This window comes from Natrix helvetica (assembly GCF_964273705.1).
Source record: "Natrix helvetica genome assembly, chromosome: 6".
NCBI classification, from domain to species: Eukaryota; Metazoa; Chordata; class Lepidosauria; order Squamata; family Natricidae; genus Natrix; species Natrix helvetica.
Window position 1 is genome coordinate 2,914,029 of NC_138553.1, and position 24,498 is coordinate 2,938,526.

Consider the following 24,498-nt stretch of genomic DNA (forward strand, 5'->3'; position numbering starts at 1 on the left):
CGGCTGCTTTGGCAACTGACTCGCATTTACGACGGTTGCGGTGTGTCCCGGGGTTATGCGACAAACAAGGTCAATGAGGAAGACGGATTCACTTTGCAACCCTGTTACTAACTTATCAATGGCAAGGATTCCATTGTAACCGCGGCAAGAAAAGGTCGTAAAATGGGGCAAAACTCACCTGTGTCGCTCAGCAAGAGACATTTTGGGCTCCATTGTGGTTATAGGTTGAGGACTACCTGCATAGTTTCCCCCACCTGTCTGTGAATGCTAATATCCATCATGTTTGAAGTCGAAAATAGATTTAATAAGAAGATACACATAGGATAGAAAAGCCTCATTCATTCCTAAAACTATATTTATTAAGTTTATTATGGCTTCACACGCATAACACCCATAAATATACCAGAAGACTTTGGACCAATGATTCTCAATCTTGGCAGCTTGTAGATGGGCAAACTTCAACTCCCAGCATTCCCCAGATAAACTGGGTGGACTTCAACTCCCAGAATTCCTCAGCCAGCAGGTTTTAAGATGGGAGGACTCCAATTCCCAGAATTCTCCAGCAGCAGGTTTTAAAATGTGTAAATTACGATTTCCCGTTGTTTAATACAGGAAGGAATACTTACAATTCCTTGTTTAGTGTCTATTCTGAGTTACAATGGGACTGGAAAAGTGACTTATGTCCATTTTTCACACTTACGACCGTTGTAGCATTATTCCCTAGTCATGTGATCAAAATTTGGACGCTGACTCGTATATACGACGGTTGCAGTGTCCCGGGGTCATGTGATCCCTTTTTGCGACCAGTAAAGTTAATGGGGATTCATTTAACAACGGTGCTGCTCATATAACAACCGTAGTGATTCACTCAGCAACTGTGGGACGAAACATCGTAAAATGGGACAAAATTCACTTAGCAAGAGAAATCTGGGTCTCCCTTTCTGGCTGTAAGTCGAGGACTGGTCGTAAGTCGAGGATCAAGCCACGAAACGGGGTTCCATCAGGTTTGGTGTCGGTTGTCGTCGCACCTCTTCAACATGGAGGTGAACAAACACGTCATTTACCAGGCGACGCTAAAGCATTTCGCCAACGCTCTCTTAGCGTCGGCTGAGCTGGAAAGGAGACCACCAGGTAACTCTCTTCCAGCCGCAGTTTTAAAATTTTTATTTACATTCCTTCGAGGGAAAAAATGTTGCACGTGTTTCGAACCAGGGTCGTTTGAGAAAAGCTGAGCATTGTAAAAGTGATGATTTGGGGGACACCCCAAAATTCCACAAACCCCATTCCTGGGATTGGGGTCATGGGCCGCTCACTGACTGTAAGAGAGGAATTCAACGAATTTTGTCGGGATGTGCAGATGGGGGATTTTCTCCAGAGCTTTTTGGCCGAGGGCTTGACGTAGGCTGAGACGACAAAGTTGAGAGAGCCGCAGTGGATTTCCTGGTGGGTTGGGAGAAAGAAAGAAAAAGAACATTAAACTGCAATGACGTACTAGCTAAAATCACACGGTTAAGATCTGGCCACTTTAAGACTTGTGAACCTGCTGTAACAGCAGCCAGGATTATATTTGCACAACATTGGGAAAAGAAAGACACACCGCGAGATGAAGAGATAATTAAGAAGATGCTAAACCCGTGATGGAGAACCTATGGCACGCATGCCCGAAGTGGAATGGGCACCCATGTCGCCTGGCATGCGCGCGGTCTCCCATTCCTCTTCCGGGTTTCTGATGCGCGTGCGCACGCGACGATGAGCGGGTCTTTGTGCGTGTAGCAGTGCCAGAAACAGGAAGAGTTGATTTTCTGTTTTCCAGGGTGAGCATATGCGCCAGCCAGCTGGTCAGTACATGTGCATGCATGCCAGAAACCTTAAGACTTGCTGGCCAGCGCGCATGTGTGCGCTGGAAACCGGAAGTTCATTTTCCAGCGCGTGCATCAGTGGTATCTTCAATTCGCGCATCACCAGGTATTGCAATGTCAACGAACCAAACTTTTTTCAACTATTGTTATGTCAGGTGTTGTTGATATATTTTATAAATTTTCTATTAATTACACTTCTTAGTGTTTAATAAACATTGGGTTGTCTGGGTGTTTAATTTTGATTCAGAATGATTCTGATTCCTGGCCTGACCTCACTCAGTTTTGGTCTCCACGATGTAGAAAAGATGTGGAGACTCTGGAGAGAGTGCAGAGAAGAGCAAGAAAGAGGATTAGGGGACTGGAGGCTAAAACATATGAAGAACGGTTGCAGGAACTGGGTATGTCTAGTTTAATAGAAAGGACTAGGGGAGACATGATAGCAGTCTTCCAATATCTCAGGGGTCGCCACAAAGAAAAGGGAGTCAAGCTATTCTCCAAGGCACCTGAGGGCAGAACAAGAAGCAATGGGTGGAAACTAATCAAGGGGAGAAGCAACTTAAGTATAAGTATATGTATAATCTTTATTGTCATTGTACTTCAATACAACGAAATTGGTTTTAACCTCGCTGGTGCAAAATTATAGCAGAAACGAAAAAAGAAAGAAAAAGGAAAAAAAAAACCTAGCATGTGCATGGAGTGATTGTGGTTGTATCCTGCCTAGGCAGGGGGTTGGACTAGAAGACCTCCAAGGTCCCTTCCAACTCTGCTACTGTATTGTATTGTAAGACGCCTGCCTGAGACAGAGGAAAGAAAAGCAGAATTTTTGCTCACCTTCATAATAGGCCAAGCGTTTTGCTGTGCAGCTGTCCCTCTGGCTGTAATCGGAGGGCCTTTTGCCTCGGTTGTCCCGGGCGTAAACATTTCCTCCGAATTCGATCAGCATCTCCGCCAGGTCGGCGTTTCGCACTTTGGCGGCGTGATGAAGGGCCGTCTCGTGAAGTTTGGCTGCGTTCACGTTGGCTCCTGGAGGCCGGGGTGGGAAGAGAAGGTCAGGGACTCATTCCAGCCAGTCCTCGACTTACGACCGCTCATTTAGTGACCGTTCGGAGTTGCAACGGCACAGGGAAAAAAAGTGACGTTTTTCATACTTACGACGGCTGCAACGTTCCCAGGGTCATTCGGAAGCTTGACACGTCTCATATTTATGACGGTCGTGATATCCCGGGGGGGGGGTCACGTAATCCTTTTTTGCGACTTTAGTCAACGGGGACACCAGATTCACTTAACAACCGTGCTGCTAATTTATCAACTGCGGTGATTCACTTAACAACGGCGGCGAGGAAGGTGGTAAAATGGTCCAAAGCTCACTTCATAAATGTCTTGCTTAACAACAGAAATGTTGGGGGCTCGGCTGTGGTCGTAAGTCAAGGACTGCATGTATTTTGAAGCTCTAAGGGCTGTCCTCGTCTTACAACCATTCGTTTAGGGACTGTTCAAAGTTGCAATGCACTGAAAAAGTTTAATTCTCCTTCCCAATTAAACCACAGATTGATCCACTAATTAATCGATTAAGCCAGGGGTATCCAAACTTGGGAACTTTAAGACTTGTGGACTTCAACTCCCAGAATTCCCCAGCCAGCAGAGCTGGCTGGGGAATTCTGGGAGTTGAAGTCCACAAGTCTTAAAGTTCCCAAGTTTGGACACCCCTGGATTAAACAGACCCCAAGTGGAGACCAGCAATTAAGACCCAAGTCCTGGACATGTAATATGTCACTTAGCAACCTTGGCTAAAATAGGTTGTAAAATCGGGTACAGTCGCAGGATGCCTCACTTAATGACTGCACTGCTTAAGGACAAATTTTTACAGTCCGTGTTGTGGTCGTACGTCAAGGAGTCCTTTGAATCTAAGACAAGGTTTGCTGGTTAGACTAGGGGTCGGCAACCTGTGTGGCTCTGGAGCCACATGTGGCGTTTCCATCTCTCTGCTGCGGCTCCGTCACCGGTCGGCATCACAATGGAGAGGGCTTTCGGTTAGGACAGTCACTCCCTGCTCTCCTTGCAGCTGCTCACCTGCGTTGAGGAGTAACTTCGCGCAATCCAGCTGTTCTCGCGCACACGCCACGTGCAACGGCGTTCCAAAATGGCAGTCGTGGGCCTCGAGGTTCGCGCCGACCTCGATCAGGAGACGGACACACTCGGCGCTGCCTTCGAAACAGAGACAGATCAAGGGAGAGCCGTCACTCTCAATTGGCTTCTGCCAATCAATCAACCACTGATTCCAAAGAGCGACGGCTAAAGCTGTTTTGCAGGCAGTGTCCAGGAAGCCCGTTCCTCGTCAATTTCTCTCTCTCTCTCTCCTTCCTTCCTTCCTTCCTTCCTTTCTCTTCCTTCCTTCCTCTTGTCTATTTCTCTCCTTCCTTCTTCTTTCTCTTCCTTCGTTCCTCTTGTCTATTTCTCTCTCCTTCCTTCCTTCGTTGTCCTTTCTCTTCCTTCCTCTTGTCCTTTCCTTTTCCTTCCTTCCTCTTGTTCTATTTCTCTCTCCTTCCTTCCTTCTTTTCTCTTCCTTCATTCCTCTTGTCTATTTCTCTCTCCTTCCTTACTCTTGTCTATTTCTCTCTCCTTCCTTTCTTCGTTGTCCTTTCTCTTCCTTCCTTCCTCTTGTTTTATTTCTCTCTCCTTCCTTCCTTCTTCTTTCTCTTCCTTCATTCCTCTTGTCTATTTCTCTCTCCTTCATTCCTCTTATCTATTTCTCTCTCCTTCCTTCCTTCGTTCTCCTTTCTCTTCCTTCTTTCCTCTTGTCCTTCCCTTTTCCTTCCTTACTCTTGTCTATTTCTCTCCTTCCTTCCTTCTTCTTTCTCTTCCTTCGTTCCTCTTGTCTATTTCTCTCTCCTTCCTTCCTCTTGTCTATTTCTCTCTCCTTCCTTCCTTCTCCCTTCCTTCCTTTTATCTCTCTCTCTCTCCTTCCCTTCCTTTCTTCTCCTTTTTCTTCCTTCCTTCCTTTTCCCTCTCTCTCGCCTTCCTTCCTTCTTCCCTCCCTCCCTCCTTTCCTCCATCCCATCACTCCATACCTCCAACCAACCTACCTTCTATATTCAGTCTGTCATGTATTTCATCTATCTCAGAATCATTGAATCAAATGGTTGGGAGGGACCTTGGAGGTCTTCTAGTCTAACCCCCTGCTCGAGACCCTATGCCACTCTTGACAAATGACTATCCAGACTCTATTGACCGTAAATAAATGGTCCAGAAATTTGTAATTCCTGCTTTTTATTGGGACGGGCCTAATTGGAGGCGCGGGGGGGGGGGGGGAGCTACGCAGAATCCAGGCAGGGAAGCGTGATCTGAATTTGAATCCGGAATCCTCGAGAGCCCTCCCGATGGATTCGGGGTGAGGAGAAAGCCCTCCAGTCTCCCAGGGGTGGCCCCGGGCCCCCCTCTAACCCCTGCAAAAGCCACCTTACCGTTTAAGCAGGCTTCGTGGAGGGGCGACGCGATGTACAATGGCGGGTTGACCTTTGCCCCGTGCGAGAGGAGGACTTTCACGCACTCAATGCTCCCCGAGGCACAAGCGTCGCAGAGCGGGGTGCTTCCATCGATGTTTCTGGCATCCACCTGTGGCAGAAAAGGACCGAATCCTTTCCAATCTGGTGGCTGCGTTGATTACCCTCCCTATGATTCGGTCATTAAAAAAAAAAGCACCTTGTACACCTTGTCCTCGACTTATGACCACAATGGAGCCTAAAAAATTCCCACTGCTAGCCGACAGAGTTGTTAAAGTGAGGTCTGCCCCCATTTTACAGGCAGTCCTCGACTTACGACAGTTTGTTTAGTGACCAAAGTTATGACGGCACTGAAAAAAGTGACTTAGAACTGCTTTTCCCACATAACGACCATTGCAGCACTTCCATGGTCACAGCGGCGAAATTCAGATGCTTGACAAGTGACTCATATTTAGGACCATTGCGGTGTCCTGTGTGTGTGTGTGTGTCACTTGATTTCCGTTTTGTGACCTTCTGACGAGCAAAGTCGGGGGGATTCACTTAACAACCGCTGTTACTAACTTATCAACTGCCATGTTTCACTTAACAACGGTGGCAAGGAAAATCATAAAATGAGGCAAAACTCACTTGGCAAATGTTACCGCTTGACAACAGAAATTTTGGTCTCAATTGTGTCCGTAAGTCGAGGACTACTTGTACAACCTTCCTGGCCACGGTGGTTAAGTGGATCACTGCCGCTATTAAATGAGTCACACGGTTGTTAAGCGAATCTGGCTTCCCCATTTGTCAGAAAGTCGCAAAAGGGAAATCGCGTGACGGCAGGGATACGGCGACCGTCATAAATACGAGTCGGCTGTCAAGCCTCTGAGCGTAAATCACGTGACCCTGGGGAATGCTGCAACAGTCATAAGTGTGAAAAATGGCCCTAAGTCATTCTTTTTAGTGGTGGTGTAACTTCGGACGGTCACTAAATGAACTGTCGTAAGTCGAATAAAAGAAACGATGGCAAAGGAAGCAATGAGAGTAGGCTTCTACCACAGACGTCCCACAGGGGCTTTTTCTCCAAGACGCCACTGGACTCTCTGGTTTTTCTTTGAAGATGTTTCCCTTTTCATCCGAGAAGCTTCCTTAGTTCTGAGCGAATGGTGGGGAACGAAAGGATTGAGACTCCTTGCAGACAGCTGGCCATTTGCATCCTTTGAGAGGGTCGTTGAGGCCACTTGGAGGTTTGTCTGTGTCCTCAGGGTCACCTGAGTGGAGCAAATGGGTGTGGAGCCTTCTTGGAACTGTTGAAAGGACTGCGTTGTAAGCTGGAGATAAATGATGTCCTATCCCTTCCCCTCTTTGGGGAGAGGGCTGCTCAATTTTTACAAAGATGGCCTCTTTGACCCTTCTTCCAGACCAGCGGTCCTCCCTGTCCAGAATATGGACTTTGCTGTCTTCCAAAGAATGGATTTTGTACTTTTAAATGCAGATAGCCTTCTGAATCTAGTCCTGATGAGTTTCTTCTCCTCTGTTGTGCCATGCGGCTGTGAAGTGGCTGATTTGTTTCCCCAATCCATAGATCTGCCCATGTCTCACTGCATTGCAATACCACGTTGCTCAGGTGCGTTTTATCCTTGGGGTCGACAAGCCTCTGAGGACACAGGTGTCAACCTCCAAGTGGCCTCAACGACCCTCTAAAAGGATGCAAAGGACCAGCTGCCGGCAAGGAGTATCAATCCTTCCATCCTCCACCATTCGGTCAGAGCCGAAGAAGCTTCTGGGATGAGAAGTGAAATATCTTCAGAGGAAAACCAGAAAGTCTGATTGCCTCTTGAAAAAAGCACCTTTGGGACAACCATGACCTGAATTGACTGAAACCTCCATAGACACTTCTATCGTAAAGGTAAAAGTAAAGATTCCCCTTGCACATCTGTGCTAGCCGTTCCTGACACTAGGGGGCAGTGCTCATCTCCATTCCAAAGCCGAAGAGCCAGCGCTGTCCGAAAATGTCTCTGTGGTCAAGTGGCCAGCATGACTAAATGCCGAAGGCGCATGGAGCGCTGTTCCTTTCCCACCAAAGGTGGTCCCTATTTTTCCACTTGCATTTTTACCTGCTTTCAAACTGCTAGATTGGCAGAAGCTGGGACAAGTCACGGGAGCTCACTACGTTACGCGGTGCTCGGGATTCGAGCCGCCGAACTGCCAACCTTCCTGATCGACAAGCTCAGCGTCTTCGCCACTGAGCCACCCCATCTTCATTGGCGTCTATCGTAGAGGGACCACCTCTACAAAGGCTACCTGGCCGTCGGAGACCAATCTGAAATCTGCACCCCGAAAGCCCAGGGAACGTGGTGCGAAATAAAAACGCTCGCTGGCATTCTTTCTCTGGCGGTTTCAGTTCCCCAACCTGGCATACCCCCCCCCTCTCACACCTGGGCTCCCGCGGCCAGCAGGATCTCCACACACCGGGTCTGCCCCCGCAGGCTGGCTTCGTGCAGGGGCGTGATGGAGTCGTAGGTGACTAGGTTGACTGAGGCGCCGTTTCTGATCAGTTCTTGGAGCTGATGGACTTCCCCGCCTCGGGCAGCTTCGTGAACCGGAGTCCTCTCTGCCCAAAACGCTACAGGGAGAGGGAGGGAGGGGGGGGATGCGTGTTTAAAACTGCTATTTACCAGTGAAGGAGAATATTGCTAGCTCAGGGTTGAAAGGAGGAGTTTTTGGTGCTTTCTGAGCTGGGTGGTTTTCTTACTGATGTTTTGTAACCCTACTAGGGAACATCATCAGTGGTAGAAGGGAGTGGGGTTTGTGGAGAGGAGGAGGTGGTGGTGGAGGAGGAGGAGGAGAACTGTCGTGTCCTTGGTGCTCTCTGAGCTGGGTGGTTTTCTTGCAGACGTTTCATGACCCAACTAGGTAACATCATCAGTGCTAGAAGGGAGTGGGGTTTTCAGAGAGAGAGAGAGAAACAGACAGAGAGAAGAGGAGGAGGAGGAAGAGGAAGACAGAGAGATCCTTGGTGCTCTCTGAGCTTGGGGTTTTTTTTTTGCAGACGTTTCATGACCCAACTAGGGAACATCATCAGTGCTAGAAGGGAGGATGATTTTCAGAGAAGGGGGGAGGGAGAGAGGGAGAGAGAGACGGACAGAGAGAAGAGGAGGAGGAGGAAGAAGAGGAGGTGGAGGAGGAGGGAGGACACTGGAGTCCTTGGTGCTCTCTGAGCTTGGAGGGTTCTTTTGCAGACGTTTCATGACCCAACTAGGGAACATCATCAGTGCTAGAAGGGAGGGGGGTTTGCAGAGAGGAGGAAGAAGAGGAGGAGGAAAAGGAAGAAGACGACAACAACAATAATTGAGGGGTCCTTGGTGCCCTCTGAGTTTGATGTTTTCTTGCAGATGTTTCATGACCCAACTTGGGAACTTCATCCCTGCTACCAGTAGAAGGGAGGGGGGTTTTTGCAGAGGAGAGGAGGAGGAGGGGGAGGAGGACTGTAGGGTCCTTCATGCTCTCTGAGCTTGCTTATTTCTTCCAGACGTTTCATGACCCAACTAGGGAACTTCATCCGTGCTCCCTGCTTTACATGAATTCACCCAAACATTTACAACAGTCATCACAATAAGTAGATTTTTCACATTGTGGGAAGCTTTGGGCAAGATTTGAAGGAAACACCAAAACCGGCTCTCCCTACCTTTGCAAAGACCCTCCAAACGGAGTCATTTTCTGCGCATGGGAACATTTCCCACCCCTGTGCCCAAAAAATCCCCCCACCCCGTGCCAAAAAAAGTGTCACTCCCATTGACTCCCAGTAACCGAAAACCATCTTTCTTTTTTTCTTTGCACCCCGGATCGAACTGGGATCAACCCAAGTTTGCAGGCTTACAACTGGAGCCCTCTGGATTCCTCGGGCGAGGGTCCTGCCAAGCCAGCCGGGAGGGTGGTAGGGCATCTTCCCCTGGCTGTGAGCCGTATTTCTAGCTCAGCTGACAGAAGCTTTTGCTTTCCAAGAACCGCAATATTCCTGGCGTGTGACCCTTTTCCAGGATAGAAGTGGATAAACAGCTCCGTGCGAACATGCGTCATCCAAGCATTCACACAACATGCTAAACTCTGGAGCATGGACAGCGGGACAGGGGGTTTGGGTTTTTTTTGGGGGGGGACGTGGGGTTAAACCCAGCGCAGCTGGTGATCTGTGCCTGTGACGGCTAACCTTTTCTGGACCGAATGCCCAAAGTGCAGTGCACACACCGCTGCGCATGCCTCCTGCCTCCTGTGCATGCGTGCATTCCCTCCGCATGCATCCCTCCCCCCACATGCCCCCTGCCCCCCCCATGCATGCGCGTGCCCACACGTGTGCTTTGTCCCCCGCAAATGCATGGCGGAGACTTGAAGATAAGGTGGCTGGTGGGAGGCGTGCGCGGATGAGAACTGAACTGGGGCGACAGCTTGGTTCACCCTCACGGATCTATGCTGATTTAATGTTTAAAAACATTTCTTTTTTACAAACATACCAATGTGTGAACGGTGTGTGGCAGTTGTCATGCACTTTAATACAAATAAAATCGTGTTACTCCTATTTGTTTCATTTAACAAGCTTATATAACCCTTGCAATAATACACCTATTGTAATTAAAGGATAATCTTTCATTGTTTTGTCATTCAATATTTCAGGGTCTCCTTTCGAGGCCAATCGCCCCATTCTAAGTGTCGTTACCTTTGGATGCAAACAGAATTATATATCATGAGATTATCTGTGTGTGTGTGTGTGTGTGTGTGTGTGTGTGTCTATCTCTGTCTGTCTGTCTGTCTATCATCTATCTATCTATCTATCATCTATCTATCTATCATCTATCTATCTATCATCTATCATCTATCTATCTATCATCTATAATCTATCTATCATCTATAATCTATCTATCTATCATCTATAATCTATCTATCATCTATCTATCTATCTATCTATCTATCATCTATCTATCTATCTATCTATCTATCTATCTATCTATCTATCTATCTATCTATCTATCTATCTATCTATCATCTATCATATATTTATGGCGACCCCCCCTCCCCAAAAGTGTTATTTAATAACCAGGATTAGCAGGTTGTGGAAACGTTTTTCTCCACCCACTTTTAAATTTGCACAGTCATAGAACGGGTGCATCACTGCGCGGGGCTATCCAACGATCGAGAGCCCCACTGAGGTCTAGCAGCATGAAAAGGCTGAGTTTTGCACCCGGCGGCGATCGGGACGCCCCTTCCTTCCTCTGCAACTTGCCGGGGCTCCCCCCCCCCCCCAATATCGGCTTGCAAGGCGTTCCCCTGACTCACCGATCTCGCCCAGGAAAGAGCCACCGGCGCCCACCGGCTCCATGACTCCGTGACGCGGACTACAAGTCCCAGCGGTCTCCGAGCCTCGCCGGCCCAGACAGGAATCCCGGGAGAGCCCAGGCAGTGCGAAGAGAGCCGGCTCGCGGGGGTTGCTGGGAGTTGTGGTTCTCCGGCCTCTCGCTTCCTGGTTCTGATGCTTGCAGATGTTTTTTTCCGTCCTTTGCTTCCCTTTCTTGTCGCCCTTTATGGCATCACCATTGGCTGCAAGGTTGTCAATCAATCAATCAATCAAAAAATAAATACGTTTCACAAATAAATAAACATAGCTTTTATGAATGAATCAATACACTTTGCAAATAAATACATTTTACGAATTAGTCACAAATACATTTCACAAATAAACCAACAATTTCGCAAATAAATTAATACCTTTTACGAATCAATAAATATTGCAAATAAATTTCACAAATGAACGTAACTTTTATGAATGAACCAATGCATTTTGCAAATAAATAAATTTTACGAATCAACAAATATTCCAAATAAATTTCACAAATAAACATAATTAATGTGTTTTGCAAATAAACAAATCAATTTTACAAATCAATATATATTGCAAATAAAATTCACAAATAAACATAACTTTTATGAATGAAGCAATGCGTTTTGCAAATAAATCAATTTTATGAATAAATATTGCAAATAAATTTCACAAATAAACATAACTTTTATGAATGAATCAATACATTTTGCAAAGAAACGTTATGAATCCATAAATATTGCAAATTTTGCAAACATACGTTTAGTGAATGAATAAATACATTTTGAAAATAAATTTTACGAATCAATATCACAAATACATTTTGAAAATAAACAAATAAATTTTGCCAATAGATACCCAACGTTTACCAATGATTAAAATTTGAAAATAAACCAATAAATCCGTTTTATAATATAAATAATAAATAAATAAAATTTATTTATAAATAATAAATACATATAACCAATAAATAAAATTTCACCAATTTCATCAATAAGTGTTAAATGCAGGTAAATTCCACAAATACATAAACTTTGCAAATAAACAAATACATTTTACAAATAAATATTTATTTACAAATAAACAAATAACCTGGAAGATTGAGAAGCTCCATAGACAAATAAATAAATACGTTTCACAAATAAATCAATTAAGACCTGTTTGCCTTGTTTCATCGTCATGACACTGAAAATTAGCAAATTGTACAAAAGCCTCCCTTGATGTAAAAATGATCATAAAGCAATTTGTGACCTAATGTGACATGTCATAAACAATTTCCTCTGTTTAATTTGATGACTCCCTGGAGATTTGACTGTCTGGTTCAGCTGCAAAGGATAAAAAAGAATCTCCAAATTATCTCTCTGATTTTGAAGTTCTGCCTTTGTCCCACAGACGGAGGAATCTGCTAAGGAAATAGCTCCAAATGCTAACTCAAGGGGTCATGGATTGTCTAATCTATCTGTCTGTCTGTCTGTCTGTCTGTTCCTGCATAACTCTGGAACGCCTCAAGCAATTTCAACCAAAGTTAGTACACAGATGACTTACTCTCTGGAGAAAAATACTGTGGGGATAAAACGCCTCTAACAACCCTCAGGGTGTGTGTTCTCTTAAGATACAGCCTGTTGTGCCTTAAAATGGCTTCTACAGTACAGCGCAGTGGAGTTGCCATGATAACAGTACTTCACAGTACTCCACCAGGGTGCTCCCTCTGGTAAGGGGGGAAAATCCAACATTATAAATTACGTTTGGTCCAGACATTTTCCCCCTATAAATAAATACCCGGGCAATGCCAGGTTATCAGCTAGTTAACAATAAAGTTGATAAAATGATTTTTTTGGGGGGGAAAACTATATTCAGTAGGAAGGAAGATTAAATTTTAAAAAATTGTGTGCGCCGGATAGAAATTTGTTAAGGGAAATTTTGCCCCGTTTTACAACCTTTCTCGCCACAGTTGCTAAGCAAATCATTGCCGTTGTTAAGCTTAGTAACACTGTTCATAAATGAATCCGGCTTCCCCCCTTGGTTTTGCTTGTCAGGGGGGGGGGCAAAAGATCACATGAAGTTGGGACACTGCAACCGTCATAAACAGGAGTCAGTTGCCAAGCGTCTGAATATTGATCGGGTGAACATGGGGATGTTGCAACAGGTGTGTGTGTGTGTGTGTATGTGAGAGAGAGAGAGAGAAAGAAAAAAAGTAAGAGTAAGAGAGAAAGAGAAAGAAAGGAAGGGAGAAAGAAAGAAAGGAAGGAGAGAGAAAGAGGGAGAGACAAAAGAAATAAAAAGAAAGAGAACTTATGACCACAATTGAGCCCAAAATTTTGGTTGCTAAGCAAATGCGTTGTTAAGTGAGTTTCACCATTTTACAAGTTGGCCACGCCCACCTGGTCACATGACTGCCAAGCCATGCCCACAAAATAGTCCACACCCACAAGCCACACCCACAGAACCGGTAGTAAAAAAATTTGAAATCTACCCCTGCTTGTAAGTGTGAAAAATAGTCATGAGTCACTTTTTTCCACCGCTGTCGTAACTTTGAACGGTCACTAAGTGGTAAGTAGAGGACAACCTGTATGTGTGTAGGAAGATTCTCAATCATTCAGGTCTTGGTTGTCTCAAAGGTGCAAAAAGCATCTGAATTTTCTTGTGTGTGTGTGTGTGTGTGTGTGTGTGTGTGTGTGTTTTGTTTCTTTAAAAATATTTCGCTTCTCATCCAAGAAGCTTCTTCAGTTCACATTTTAAGAAAAAAAAGAAAAGAAAAAAAAAAACAGGGAAATTTTGGAAAAGCATCTTTGGAGTAGAAATACACGGAACAGGACAACTGAAAATGTTTAGTATATTTTAGGAATATTGGTGAATTTTTTTCTTTTAGAGTATTAGAAGACCTTAATCAGACACCAGCCTGGTTATAATTTTATCTTATTTATTAACACAAATGCAAATTAATAAAAATACTCCACAACTTACAAGAGTTAATTTAGTGACCGTTCAAAGTTACGGCATTGACTTACGACAGTTTGATCACATGCGATCAAAATTTAGACGTTTGGCAACTTAGACCCCGTTAGAATCCTGGGATTTTTTAGTGGCCCCCCATCCATAATTATTATGTTTTTCTCTACTTAGCTTTTTAAAGAAATTAGCTAAGATCTGTTACAAGCTGCTGCCAGAGGGTTGCGTCCTGGCTGTCTTCAAATTTGGGGCATAAATATCTTTTGGGTAGGGGAATGTTGAAACCTTGGTCACTAAGCAAATGGTCATAAGCCGAGGAGTAACTCCACTAAGAATCCGAGGTCTGTTTATAATAACCACACAGTTAGCAAACCAAGAAAAGCTTTCGAAGAACTCATTACGAAAGTAAAAGTTAAACAAAACGGAAAGTGTGTGTGTGGGGGGGAAATCGAGCTTCATATTAAAAGAGAAAAAAACGCAATGAAACCGACTCGCACGCCTATAAATAGTTGTATTGAAGAAAATTCTGTGGTCTTGTTGTTTTAATTTATTTATTTATAAACAAACAAACAAAAGAAGAGGTAATAAAAGAAGGAAAAGGTGGAAAAAATAAAGAGGGATCCATTTAAGGCAGGGGTGTCCAAACTTGGGAACTTTAAGACTTGTGGACTTCAACTCCCAGAATTCCCCAGCCAGCCATGCTGGCTGGGGAATTCTGGGAGTTGAAGTCCACAAGTCTTAAAGTTCCCAAGTTTGGACACCCCTGATTTAAGGGGAGGAAAACCAGGAAGGAGTTTCACAAATAAATATTTCGGGGCACACAAAGCTAGATTAGGACACCCCATGTGGCTGAGAAAGAGAGAAGGAAGGAAAAAAACAGCCAAGGGAGAGAAAAACAGCCTCAGAGAGGTGATAGATTTGCGGGAAAAGCAGTGAGCCGTGATAGGGTTGGGTGGTTTGCCTGCAGAAGTTTCATTTTACATCACTCTTCTCTCTCTTCTTATCTCTATCTCATAGAATCATAGCAGCCTAGTGACCTAGGGCCGGAAGGGACCATGGAGGTCATCTAGTCAACCTCCTGCTCAGTTAGGAGACCCTGCATTGGGGACAAATGGATGCCCAATCTCTTCTTGAAAGCACCCATAACTTCTGGAGGCAAGGACTTCCTTCTTCCCTTTCCCACTCTCCTCCCCTTCTTCCCTGCCTTTCTCCTTCCTTCCTCCCTCTCCCTCCCTAAATCCCTCCCTCCTTTTCTTCCTAAATCTCTCCCTCCCTAAATCCCTCCCTCCTTTTCTTCCTGTTTTAGTCTCTTCTCTTTCCTTCCTTCCGTCTTCCCTCCCTCCCTCCCTCCTATGTATCTTATCTATCTCACAGAATCCTACAGACCTAAGGTTGGAAGGACCTTGGAGATCATCTAGTCCAACCCCTTTGCTCAAGCAGGAGACTATCTATCCCATTTCCAACAAACCACAGTCTCATCTCTTCTTTTAAAAAAAATCCTCCAGGGACAGAGCCCCCTCAACCCCCCCTGGCTGTCCTCCCCCCTATCCCTCCTTTTGGGGAAGGGGCCAGGCCGGAGTGCTGGTAGTGGTTTCTCCCCAAGGCCTTGCCCAACTCCTTCCCGACAGGAAGAGACCCCAACCCACCCTCTGTCCCTTGCACCCTCCAAACCCCCTTCCGTCCCTCCAAGCCCCCTCCCTCCCCCAAACCCCCTCCCTTCCAGCCACTTTCCTCCCTCCCTCCAACCCCCCCTCCCACCTTCTAAGTCCCCCTATCTCCAAGCCCCTCTCCCAGCCCCCTCCCTCTCTCCCAGCCCACCTCTCCCCAAGCCCCTCTTCCAGCCACCTTCCATCCTCTAAGCCCCCTCACGCCAAGCCGCCCCTCTCTTCCAGTCCCCCTCCCTCCCATTGCCCCCCATTCCCCCCTCTTATTGCCCCCCCATCCTCTAAGCCAGTGTTTCTCAAACTTGGCGACTTTAAGTCCTGTGGACTTCAACTCCCAGAATCCCCCAGCCAGCTATGCTGGCTGGGGAATTCTGGGAGTTGAAGTCCACAGGACTTAAAGTCGCCAAGTTTGAGAAACACTGCTCTAAGCCCTCTCACCCCACCCCTCTTCCAGCCCCCCTTCCTCCCAGCCCCTCTCCCTCCCATCGCCCCCCCTCTAAGCCCCTTCCCCCCAGTCCCCCTCTCTCCCATTGCCCCTCCCACCCTCTAGGCCCCCTCACCCCAAGCCCCACTTCCTCCCAGGCCCTCTCCCCGTCCTCCCCAACCCCCGGGAGCGCGCAGGGCCGCCCCTCCCCTCCTCTACAGAAAGCGGGGGGGGGGATGGGAGCGCAGCCGGCCGGAAGTCCAACCCTCCCCCGCGACCCCTTCCGGGTTAGTTTTCACTTTCTTTCTTTGGCTGCGGGCTCCCTCCGCCGTTTTCACTTCCTGGGGTTGCCGCCGCCTCCCGCGCCAGACATGCTTCCCTTCGGTGTCGCCGCCCAGCCCTGAGCCTGGGGAGGGGTCCCCGCAGACCCCAACTCACCAACCCACCCACCCGAGGCCTTTGTCCCCGCCCGGGCAGGGTCAGCCGGGGCGGCGCTTGGAGGGCCGGGAGGGGGGGAGGCCGAAGACCCTCCTCCCCGGAAAAGGAGGGGAGGGGGCTGCCCGAGCCCCCCTTTTCCCCAACCCCCCCAAAGGGTCTTCATCAAGGGGCTCCACCCCGGGATTTCAGAGGGCTCCGCCGCTCCCGCTTTGGGAGAACGCGTTCCGACGTGCCAAGGAAGAACGCGCGTCAGAGAAGCGGGTCAGCGGCTCCCCCGGGGTCTCCCTGCCCCGGCATGGCGCGACGCGGGGGCGAAGGGCCGGCGGGCCGGACAGCTGTCAGCGGTGAGTGGCGCCCGGACGAGGGAGGCTGGGAAGGAGACACGTGGCTCCGCCGTTCGGCCAGCTCTGGGCTTTAGGATCGGGGGCCAGGCGAGGCGGTGGGCACCGGCTGAGGACGGAGGGATTATACACGGGGGAGCCGAGCGCTGGATAGGATCGGGGGTGCCGGAGCGCAAGGCTTCCCGCCCCCACCCCCCTTGCGCCATTTTTCCGCCTGCTTTGGGGATGGGGAGGGGGTCAAGCGCAAGCAGGGAGGAGAGAGAGGATCGCGCAGAAAGGAGAGGATTGCGCAGCCTCCGGGAAAGGAGAGGGCGGAAAGCGTTGGGCGATCCTATGTTGGCTTTAGAAGGGAGCTGGGCGCGATCCTGTCGCCCCTGATCCCGAAGCTTCCATCCAGCTGCCCTTAACTGGGTTTCCTTGGGTTGGTTGCATGGAAGTCCTTTGGGCTTGGCTCAGCCCGTGTTTGCCCATTAAGAGGACCGTTCCAAGTTAACAACCGTGCTGGGGGGGGGGGGGGGGAAGCGTCGTAGGACGCATTTTTCAGGTTTACAACCAGTTGCGGCGTTCCCCATGATCAAAATTCCTAGGCTTGGCAACGGACTCGTACTTATGACGATGGTTGCAGTGTCCTGGGGGGTCACATGCTCCCCTTTTGCGTCCTTTGGACAAGCAAAGTCAACGGGGAAGCGGGATTCACTTAGTGACCCCGTTACAAACTTGACAACTGCAGGGATTCACTCAAGGTCAAGAAAGGTCGTTAAATGGGGCAAAAACTCCCTTAAGAGTATTAATGTTGTGCTCAGTTGTCATAAGTCCAGGACTACCTGAATATCTGTTATTTTTTTAATTCTCTTCATTGTAAATGGCACAGAGCCATTACGGAGTTGGGTGGCCTTGAAACTGAATTAATTAAATTGACAACGATGGTGATATTCTAGGCCAGGATTGGTGGATTCTCACATGTGTGAATCCACAAATGTCAGTCAGCTTTAAACTCGGGTTTGTCTGGGGCTTGTGACTCTTCTGCCTATGCAGAGCAAAATGCTAAAAGAATGTTCAGGTGAATCTGATGTGCTTATGGCTGAGTTTATGCTGATGATACTCAGCTATACATTTCCACCCCGAACCACCCCAATGAGGCCGTCGAAATGATGTCCCGGTGTTTGGAGGCCGTACGGGTCTGGATGGATGGCAACCGACTAAAACTCAACCCTTCCAAGACGGAGTGGCTGTGGCTTCCGGCCTCCCGGTTCAACCAGGTGCTTCCATCTCTGGCCATCGGGGGCGTGCAACTAGCCCCCATGGAACAGGTGCGCAATTTGGGCGTCCTCCTAGATGCCCGGCTGTCCATGGATGACCATGTAACAGCCGTGGCAAGGGGGGCGTTCCATCAGGTTCGCCTGATGCGCCAATTGCGCCCCTTATTGGACCGGGATGCCCTACGCACAGTCACCCATGCGCTAGTGACGTCTCGCCTGGACTACTGCAATGCTCTCTACATGGGGCTTCTCTTGAGATGCACTCGGAGACTACAGTTGGTCCAGAACGCGGCCGCGCGGGTGATTATGGGGAGGACTAGATACTCTCCTGTAACACCTCTCCTGCGCGAGCTGCACTGGCTTCCTGTGGTCTACCGAGTGCGTTTCAAGGTCTTGATTATGATCTTTAAAGCGCTTCATGGCACGGCCTAGTTACATGCAGGATCGCATCCTGCCCCACACATCCCTACGACCAATTCGCTCACACAGAGAGGGACTTCTCCGGGTGCCGTCCGCCAAACAGTGTCAGGGGGCGACACCCAGGAGCAGAGCCTTCTCTGTGATGGGCCCAGCCCTGTGGAATGACCTCCCCCGTGACATCAGGATTACTTCCGATCTCCGCTCCTTCCGTGTACAGCTGAAGACCCACCTCTTTCAATTATCTGGCCTGGCTCAACCGTAATTTTTCTTACTCCTCCTGACTGTCTTTTTAAATTTTAAATTTTAATTGTACATTGGGTTTCTTACAATTGGGGTATTTTAATGGTGATTTTTAACTGTCTAAATGTTGTAATTTGTTACCTCCTCCGTGCATGTGTGTCTTTGTATATATGTATGTTTATGTGTTTGTACACATGTTTTATGTTCTATATGCTCCATTGTACGCCGCCCCGAGTCCTGCCTGGAAAGGGAGCGGCTAATAAATTCAAATTATTATTAATTATTATTTAATGCAGGACCCCAGCCAAAGGTGGCTAGCTCAACAAACCATGGTTAAAATCCAGTATATCTTAATAACGGTGTGTGTGAATCATTGTGTGGCTTGATTTGCACCAGAGAGTAAGTTCCTAATGAAGGAAGCCGTAAGAGGCTCTAACCAAAATATGAAGCCTTAATTATTTTACTCACTTCCCATGTTGGCGTTTCTCACGTTGTAATTTTTTTTAATGTTTGTTTGTTTGAAAATGACTCTTGGGAGGGGATGCACCTTAGAATGTGTGGATTAAGCAAATATCTCCTTCCAAGAAATGCCTTGATTTCATGCAGGGTTACTTTATCAGTTTACCTAAAACTAAAGCTTTAATCATGATGCACTAAAGTAGCTTCCCATCGTGTTCACACAACACAGGCAGGCCAGGTTCAACATAGTTTAATTAAAAGTAATTCTGATTATTATTATTTTTTGCTTGTTTGTGGGGGTAGGAGTGGGGGTCTTAGAGGTTCAGCAAATAGCCCGAAGAATCTCTAAGACAAACCCCACCCACAGAAGTCACCAGAAAAATAAACTGACAGCAAACTGCACTCCTTACTTACACTGATGATGTTACCTAGCTGGGTCATGCAACGTCTGCAAGAAAACAAGCTGAGAGAGCACCTTCAAATGCACATCGCTTTGCAAATTTGGGTGGCCGTGTGTGGCCATAAACAGACTTGTAGATTTTTTTTCAGGGAATTTTCTCTTAATTTCAGGAATTATCAGGAAGAAAAAGTGACAATTCCACATTTTAAACAAATCAGTGAAAGCCGTTTTCCAACCTGCTGAGCATCGGTAAAATTAAACCCGAGTTAATTTTGGGTTGCTTCATGTGCCACTCAAATCCAGGCAGTCTGGTTAGATGTTGGTTTAGGAAATGAGCTAAGAGGGTGTGTTTGTGGCAGCCGAAACAGAGGTGATCCTTGATTTAGGGACACAATTGAGCCCCAGGTTTTTGTGGCTAAGTGAGACAGTTGCTTGCTCTGTTTTATGACCTTTCTGCCCACCGTTGTTAAGCGAATCGCTGCAGTTCTTAGCAGCGTGGTTGTTAAACGGATCTGGCTTCCCCCGTTGATTTGACTTATCAAAAGTCCACCGGTCTTAAAGTGGCTACGTTTGAGAAACAGTGCCTTAAACCATGATCTGCCTTGTTTGTAGTTGGTTAAGAAAGAAATTCTACCTAGTTCATAGAGCCACAAAGGTCCTAACCGGAAGCCCCTCCGTTCAATTCTGGAGCTGACCGGAAGTCTGGTTCCCGCATCATAGAGTCTCCTTCTGCCAGTGCCATGCTTCCCCCCCTCCCCAAACCAGAAGCTCCTCTCAAAATTGTGGCCCCAACCAGCGAGAGGGAGCCGCAGCAGAGGGATGAAAGAGCCACATGTGGCCGACTCCTGGCCTAGCTTATCCTTGTTTCTTTCTGAATCCTCTCCGAAGAACTTTCATGCCGTTTCGTCTTAAAGCAGGCCGGCCATCGTGTCCCCGCGGGCGATATTCCAGAAATGGATCTATTCTAGTCCCCAAAACGCCGTTTTTTTAGCCCGTCGGTTCCATCCCATTGGAAGCAAATTGCAGTGGGGGAATCTTATCAGATCCCTCTTCCCGATTCCCTTTGGCAGATCCTTCTGCTTGTTTATTTCCCTCCTCTGAATTCTTGGCCGCCCAAGCCTGCTTCTCCTGCAAAAAAAACCCGAACCTGTCTTGCAAGATTTCAACAGGTTACGCCGGCCGAGGAAGTTTCGTTTAAATGGAATTTGGCGTTTTCTCGTCTTATATTCTGCAAGGAAAAGAAGAGAAAGAAGCAAGCCCTTTGTATTCTCTCCTCCGCTTATCCACGCAGATGCTCATTAACTCTGTGCCGTGCAAATTAATCTGTCCTTAGAGAAGTGTGTGTGTACACACACACACAAGCCATAATCACAGGACTTTTGAGATGCTTTCCATCCTGCGAGATGCAAAAGTGGTTTTTGCCTGACGCAGAGCAGACCAGGACTCTCGGCTCAGCTTCTCCGAAAGTGAGTTTAGCCGCCTTGGAATTGCAGTCGAGGGAATAAAAATAAGATCAGAAGGAAAGAGATTCAGGTTAGAAATCAAGAGGAAATTCCGGTGGAACAACCTGCCACATGACGTAGCAAGTCTTCAAATAGGGGCCAGAGGTACAGGTAGCCCTCAATTTGACGGTGACAATTGAGTCAAAGATTTCTGTGGTTAAATGAGACACTTGTTAAGTGAGTTTTGTCCCGTTTTATTTGCTTCCGTTGTTAAGTGAACCACTGCAGAGATTAAGTTAGCTACCGAGTTGTTAAATGAATCTGGCTTGCTTGAAGGTTGCAAAAGGGGGATCACATGACCTTGGGATAGATTCTCCATCCTAAATATGAACCAGTTGCCAAGCTTCTTAATTCTGATCACACAATCATGGGGAATGCTGTAAAGATCGTAACAGAATTCCTCCAGCCAGCATGCTTTAAGATGGGTGGACTTCAACTCCCAGAATTCCTCAGCCTGCTTTAAGGTGAATGGATTGCAACTCCCAGAATTCCCCCAGCCAGCCTGCTTTAACATGGGTGAACTCTAACTCCCAGAATTCCCCCAGCCAGAATGCTTTAAGATGAGTGGACTCCAACTCCCAGAATTCCTCAGCCAGCTTGCTTTAAGATGGGTGAACTCCAACTCCCAGAATTCCATCAGCCAGAATGCTTTAAGATGGGTGAACTCCAACTCCCAGAATTCCCCCAGCCTGCATTCTTTGAGATGAGTGGACTTCAACTCCCAGAACTCCTCAGTCAGCATGCTTTAAAATAGGTGGACTTTAACTCCCAGAATCCTCCAGCCAGCATTCAGTCCTGGGAATTCTGGCAATCCAGAGGTCTTAAAATAGCCAAGGTTTGCAAAACACCAATTTATCAATTACCTGGGGAATATAATCCCCAGGTGTGTTTTTTATTGGAACCCTAACAGTAACCAAGCAAGTTGAAAAAGCAAAGCAGTTGCTTTAAAACAATAATCAGCAGCCTTAAGATGTGTGGACTTCAACTCCCAGAAGGGCTGGGGAATTCTGGGAGTTGAAGTCCACACATCTTAACATTGCCGAGTTGGAGAAATACAGCTTTAAACAGTTGGGATGCTTCTGTTTCCTGCTAAAATAGTTTCACTTTTGCCTCTTGCTTAAAAGAGGCGAATGCTATTCTTTTCGAATCAGTTTCGCTTTCTCATTCCTAAGTCAGAAAAGACACGTTCCGGTTATAAATAAAACAAAGCCGATAAATGTTTTTTTGTTTTTGAAGCCAAGGATGAGTTGTCGGAAACTCCCCAAAGTTCTGGTTTTTGTTAATTTTCTGCTGGGAAGAAACTATTTGCGGAGAAATGCAATTTTTTTTAAGAATTAGAATATTTTGGAAGGACTCGGGATTTTTTTTATAAACGGGAGGGTTTATCTAGTTTATTTTTTTTTTTTTTTGAAAACTTGACAGTTGGACAGATTTCAGGCGCAATGGAGTGTTAATAGCTCTGTGGGTGGAAATGAGCCTCCATTGTCAGGAGCAGTGTAGCTTAGAAGCTGGGCAGAAACAAACAGGAAAAATTGGCATTTGCTTATTTGACTTTGAAGAGAGTGTTGGAAGTAGAAAAGTGAGCAGGGGTCATATAATTTTGATCCGATCCACTGAATTTTTTAAAAAAATTAAGAAACAGAAACCGCACAATATGCGAATCTTCTTTGTTTAAATCAGAATTTGTTGTTTGTCTTGAAGTTGAATTTAGCAGAAACATGGACTACACAGGTAACCCTTGAATTCCAATTGAGATCCAATTGAGCAAGGATTAAATGGGTTTCGCCCCACTTTACAACCTTTCTTGCCACAGTTGTTAAGTGAATCACTGCACTTGTTAACTTAGTAAGACAGTCATTAAGTGAATCTGGCTTTCCCCATTGACTTTGCTCGTCAGAAGGTCGCAAAAGGGGATCACCTGACCCCGGGGCAGTGCAACCATCATAAATACGAGTCAATGGTCAAACGGCTGAATTTTGATCACACGACCACGAGGCATGCTGCAAAGGCTGTTAAGAGTGGAAAACGGTCATCAGTCACTTTGATGGTTGTCTTTGTAACTCTGGTCACTAAATGAACGGTTGTAAGTTGAGGAACTAGAACTCACCATCTCCTGGTGATTGGCCCAAAGTCAGCCAGCCTAAGGAGGAACTAGAACTCACCATCTCCTGGGGATTGGCCCAAAGTCAGCCAGCCTAAGGAGGAACTAGAACTCACCATCTCCTGGGGATTGGCCCAAAGTCAGCCAGCCTAAGGAGGAACTAGAACTCACCATCTCCTGGGGATTGGCCCAAAGTCAGCCAGCCTAAGGAGGAACTAGAACTCACCGCCTCCTGGGGATTGGCCCAAAGTCAGCCAGCCTAAGGAAGAACTAGAACTCACCATCTCCTGGGGATTGGCCCAAAGTCTGCCAGCCTAAGGAAGAACTAGAACTCACCATCTCCTGGGGATTGGCCCAAAGTCAGCCAGCCTAAGGAAGAACTAGAACTCACCATCTCCTGGGGATTGGCCCAAAGTCAGCCAGCCTAAGGAAGAACTAGAACTCACCATCTCCTGGTGATTGGCCCAAAGTCAGCCAGCCTAAGGAGGAACTAGAACTCACCATCTCCTGGTGATTGGCCCAAAGTCAGCCAGCCTAAGGAGGAACTAGAACTCACCATCTCCTGGGGATTGGCCCAAAGTCAGCCAGCCTAAGGAGGAACTAGAACTCACCATCTTCTGGGGATTGGCCCAAAGTCAGCCAGCCTAAGGAGGAACTAGAACTCACCATCTCCTGGGGATTGGCCCAAAGTCAGCCAGCCTAAGGAAGAACTAGAACTCACCATCTCCTGGGGATTGGCCCAAAGTCAGCCAGCCTAAGGAGGAACTAGAACTCACCATCTCCTGGTGATTGGCCCAAAGTCAGCCAGCCTAAGGAGGAACTAGAACTCACCATCTCCTGGGGATTGGCCCAAAGTCAGCCAGCCTAAGGAGGAACTAGAACTCACCATCTCCTGGGGATTAGCCCAAAGTCAGCCAGCCTAAGGAGGAACTAGAACTCACCATCTCCTGGGGATTGGCCCAAAGTCAGCCAGCCTAAGGAGGAACTAGAACTCACCATCTCCTGGGGATTGGCCCAAAGTCAGCCAGCCTAAGGAAGAACTAGAACTCACCATCTCCTGGTGATTGGCCCAAAGTCAGCCAGCCTAAGGAGGAACTAGAACTCACCATCTCCTGGGGATTGGCCCAAAGTCAGCCAGCCTAAGGAAGAACTAGAACTCACCATCTCCTGGTGATTGGCCCAAAGTCAGCCAGCCTAAGGAGGAACTAGAACTCACCATCTCCTGGGGATTGGCCCAAAGTCAGCCAGCCTAAGGAAGAACTAGAACTCACCATCTCCTGGGGATTGGCCCAAAGTCAGCCAGCCTAAGGAAGAACTAGAACTCACCATCTCCTGGGGATTGGCCCAAAGTCAGCCAGCCTAAGGAAGAACTAGAACTCACCATCTCCTGGGGATTGGCCCAAAGTCAGCCAGCCTAAGGAGGAACTAGAACTCACCATCTCCTGGGGATTGGCCCAAAGTCAGCCAGCCTAAGGAAGAACTAGAACTCACCATCTCCTGGGGATTGGCCCAAAGTCAGCCAGCCTAAGGAAGAACTAGAACTCACCATCTCCTGGGGATTGGCCCAAAGTCAGCCAGCCTAAGGAAGAACTAGA

The 24,498-nt window shown here is 47.2% G+C and overlaps 2 protein-coding genes across 2 annotated transcripts in view; one reads left to right on the plus strand and one right to left on the minus strand.

Annotated features, from left to right (window-relative positions):
* Positions 1-349: 349 nt before the first annotated feature.
* Positions 350-10,785, minus strand: ASB13 (ankyrin repeat and SOCS box containing 13). Its single transcript, XM_081957631.1, has 6 exons — positions 10,667-10,785; positions 7,777-7,964; positions 5,321-5,471; positions 3,930-4,064; positions 2,691-2,882; positions 350-1,440 (listed from the first exon to the last, which is right to left on the minus strand). Exons 1-6 carry the CDS (start codon positions 10,707-10,709, stop codon positions 1,310-1,312), a joined length of 840 nt encoding a protein of 279 aa, XP_081813757.1. The 5' UTR covers positions 10,710-10,785; the 3' UTR covers positions 350-1,309.
* A 5,221-nt stretch (positions 10,786-16,006) lies between these two features.
* TASOR2 (transcription activation suppressor family member 2) overlaps positions 16,007-24,498 on the plus strand; it is a 43,066-nt gene continuing 34,574 nt past the window's right edge. Inside the window, exon 1 of the mRNA XM_081958689.1 lies at positions 16,007-16,525. The gene's annotated coding sequence lies outside the window, so the exon portion shown is untranslated. The remainder of the gene's footprint in view (positions 16,526-24,498) is intronic.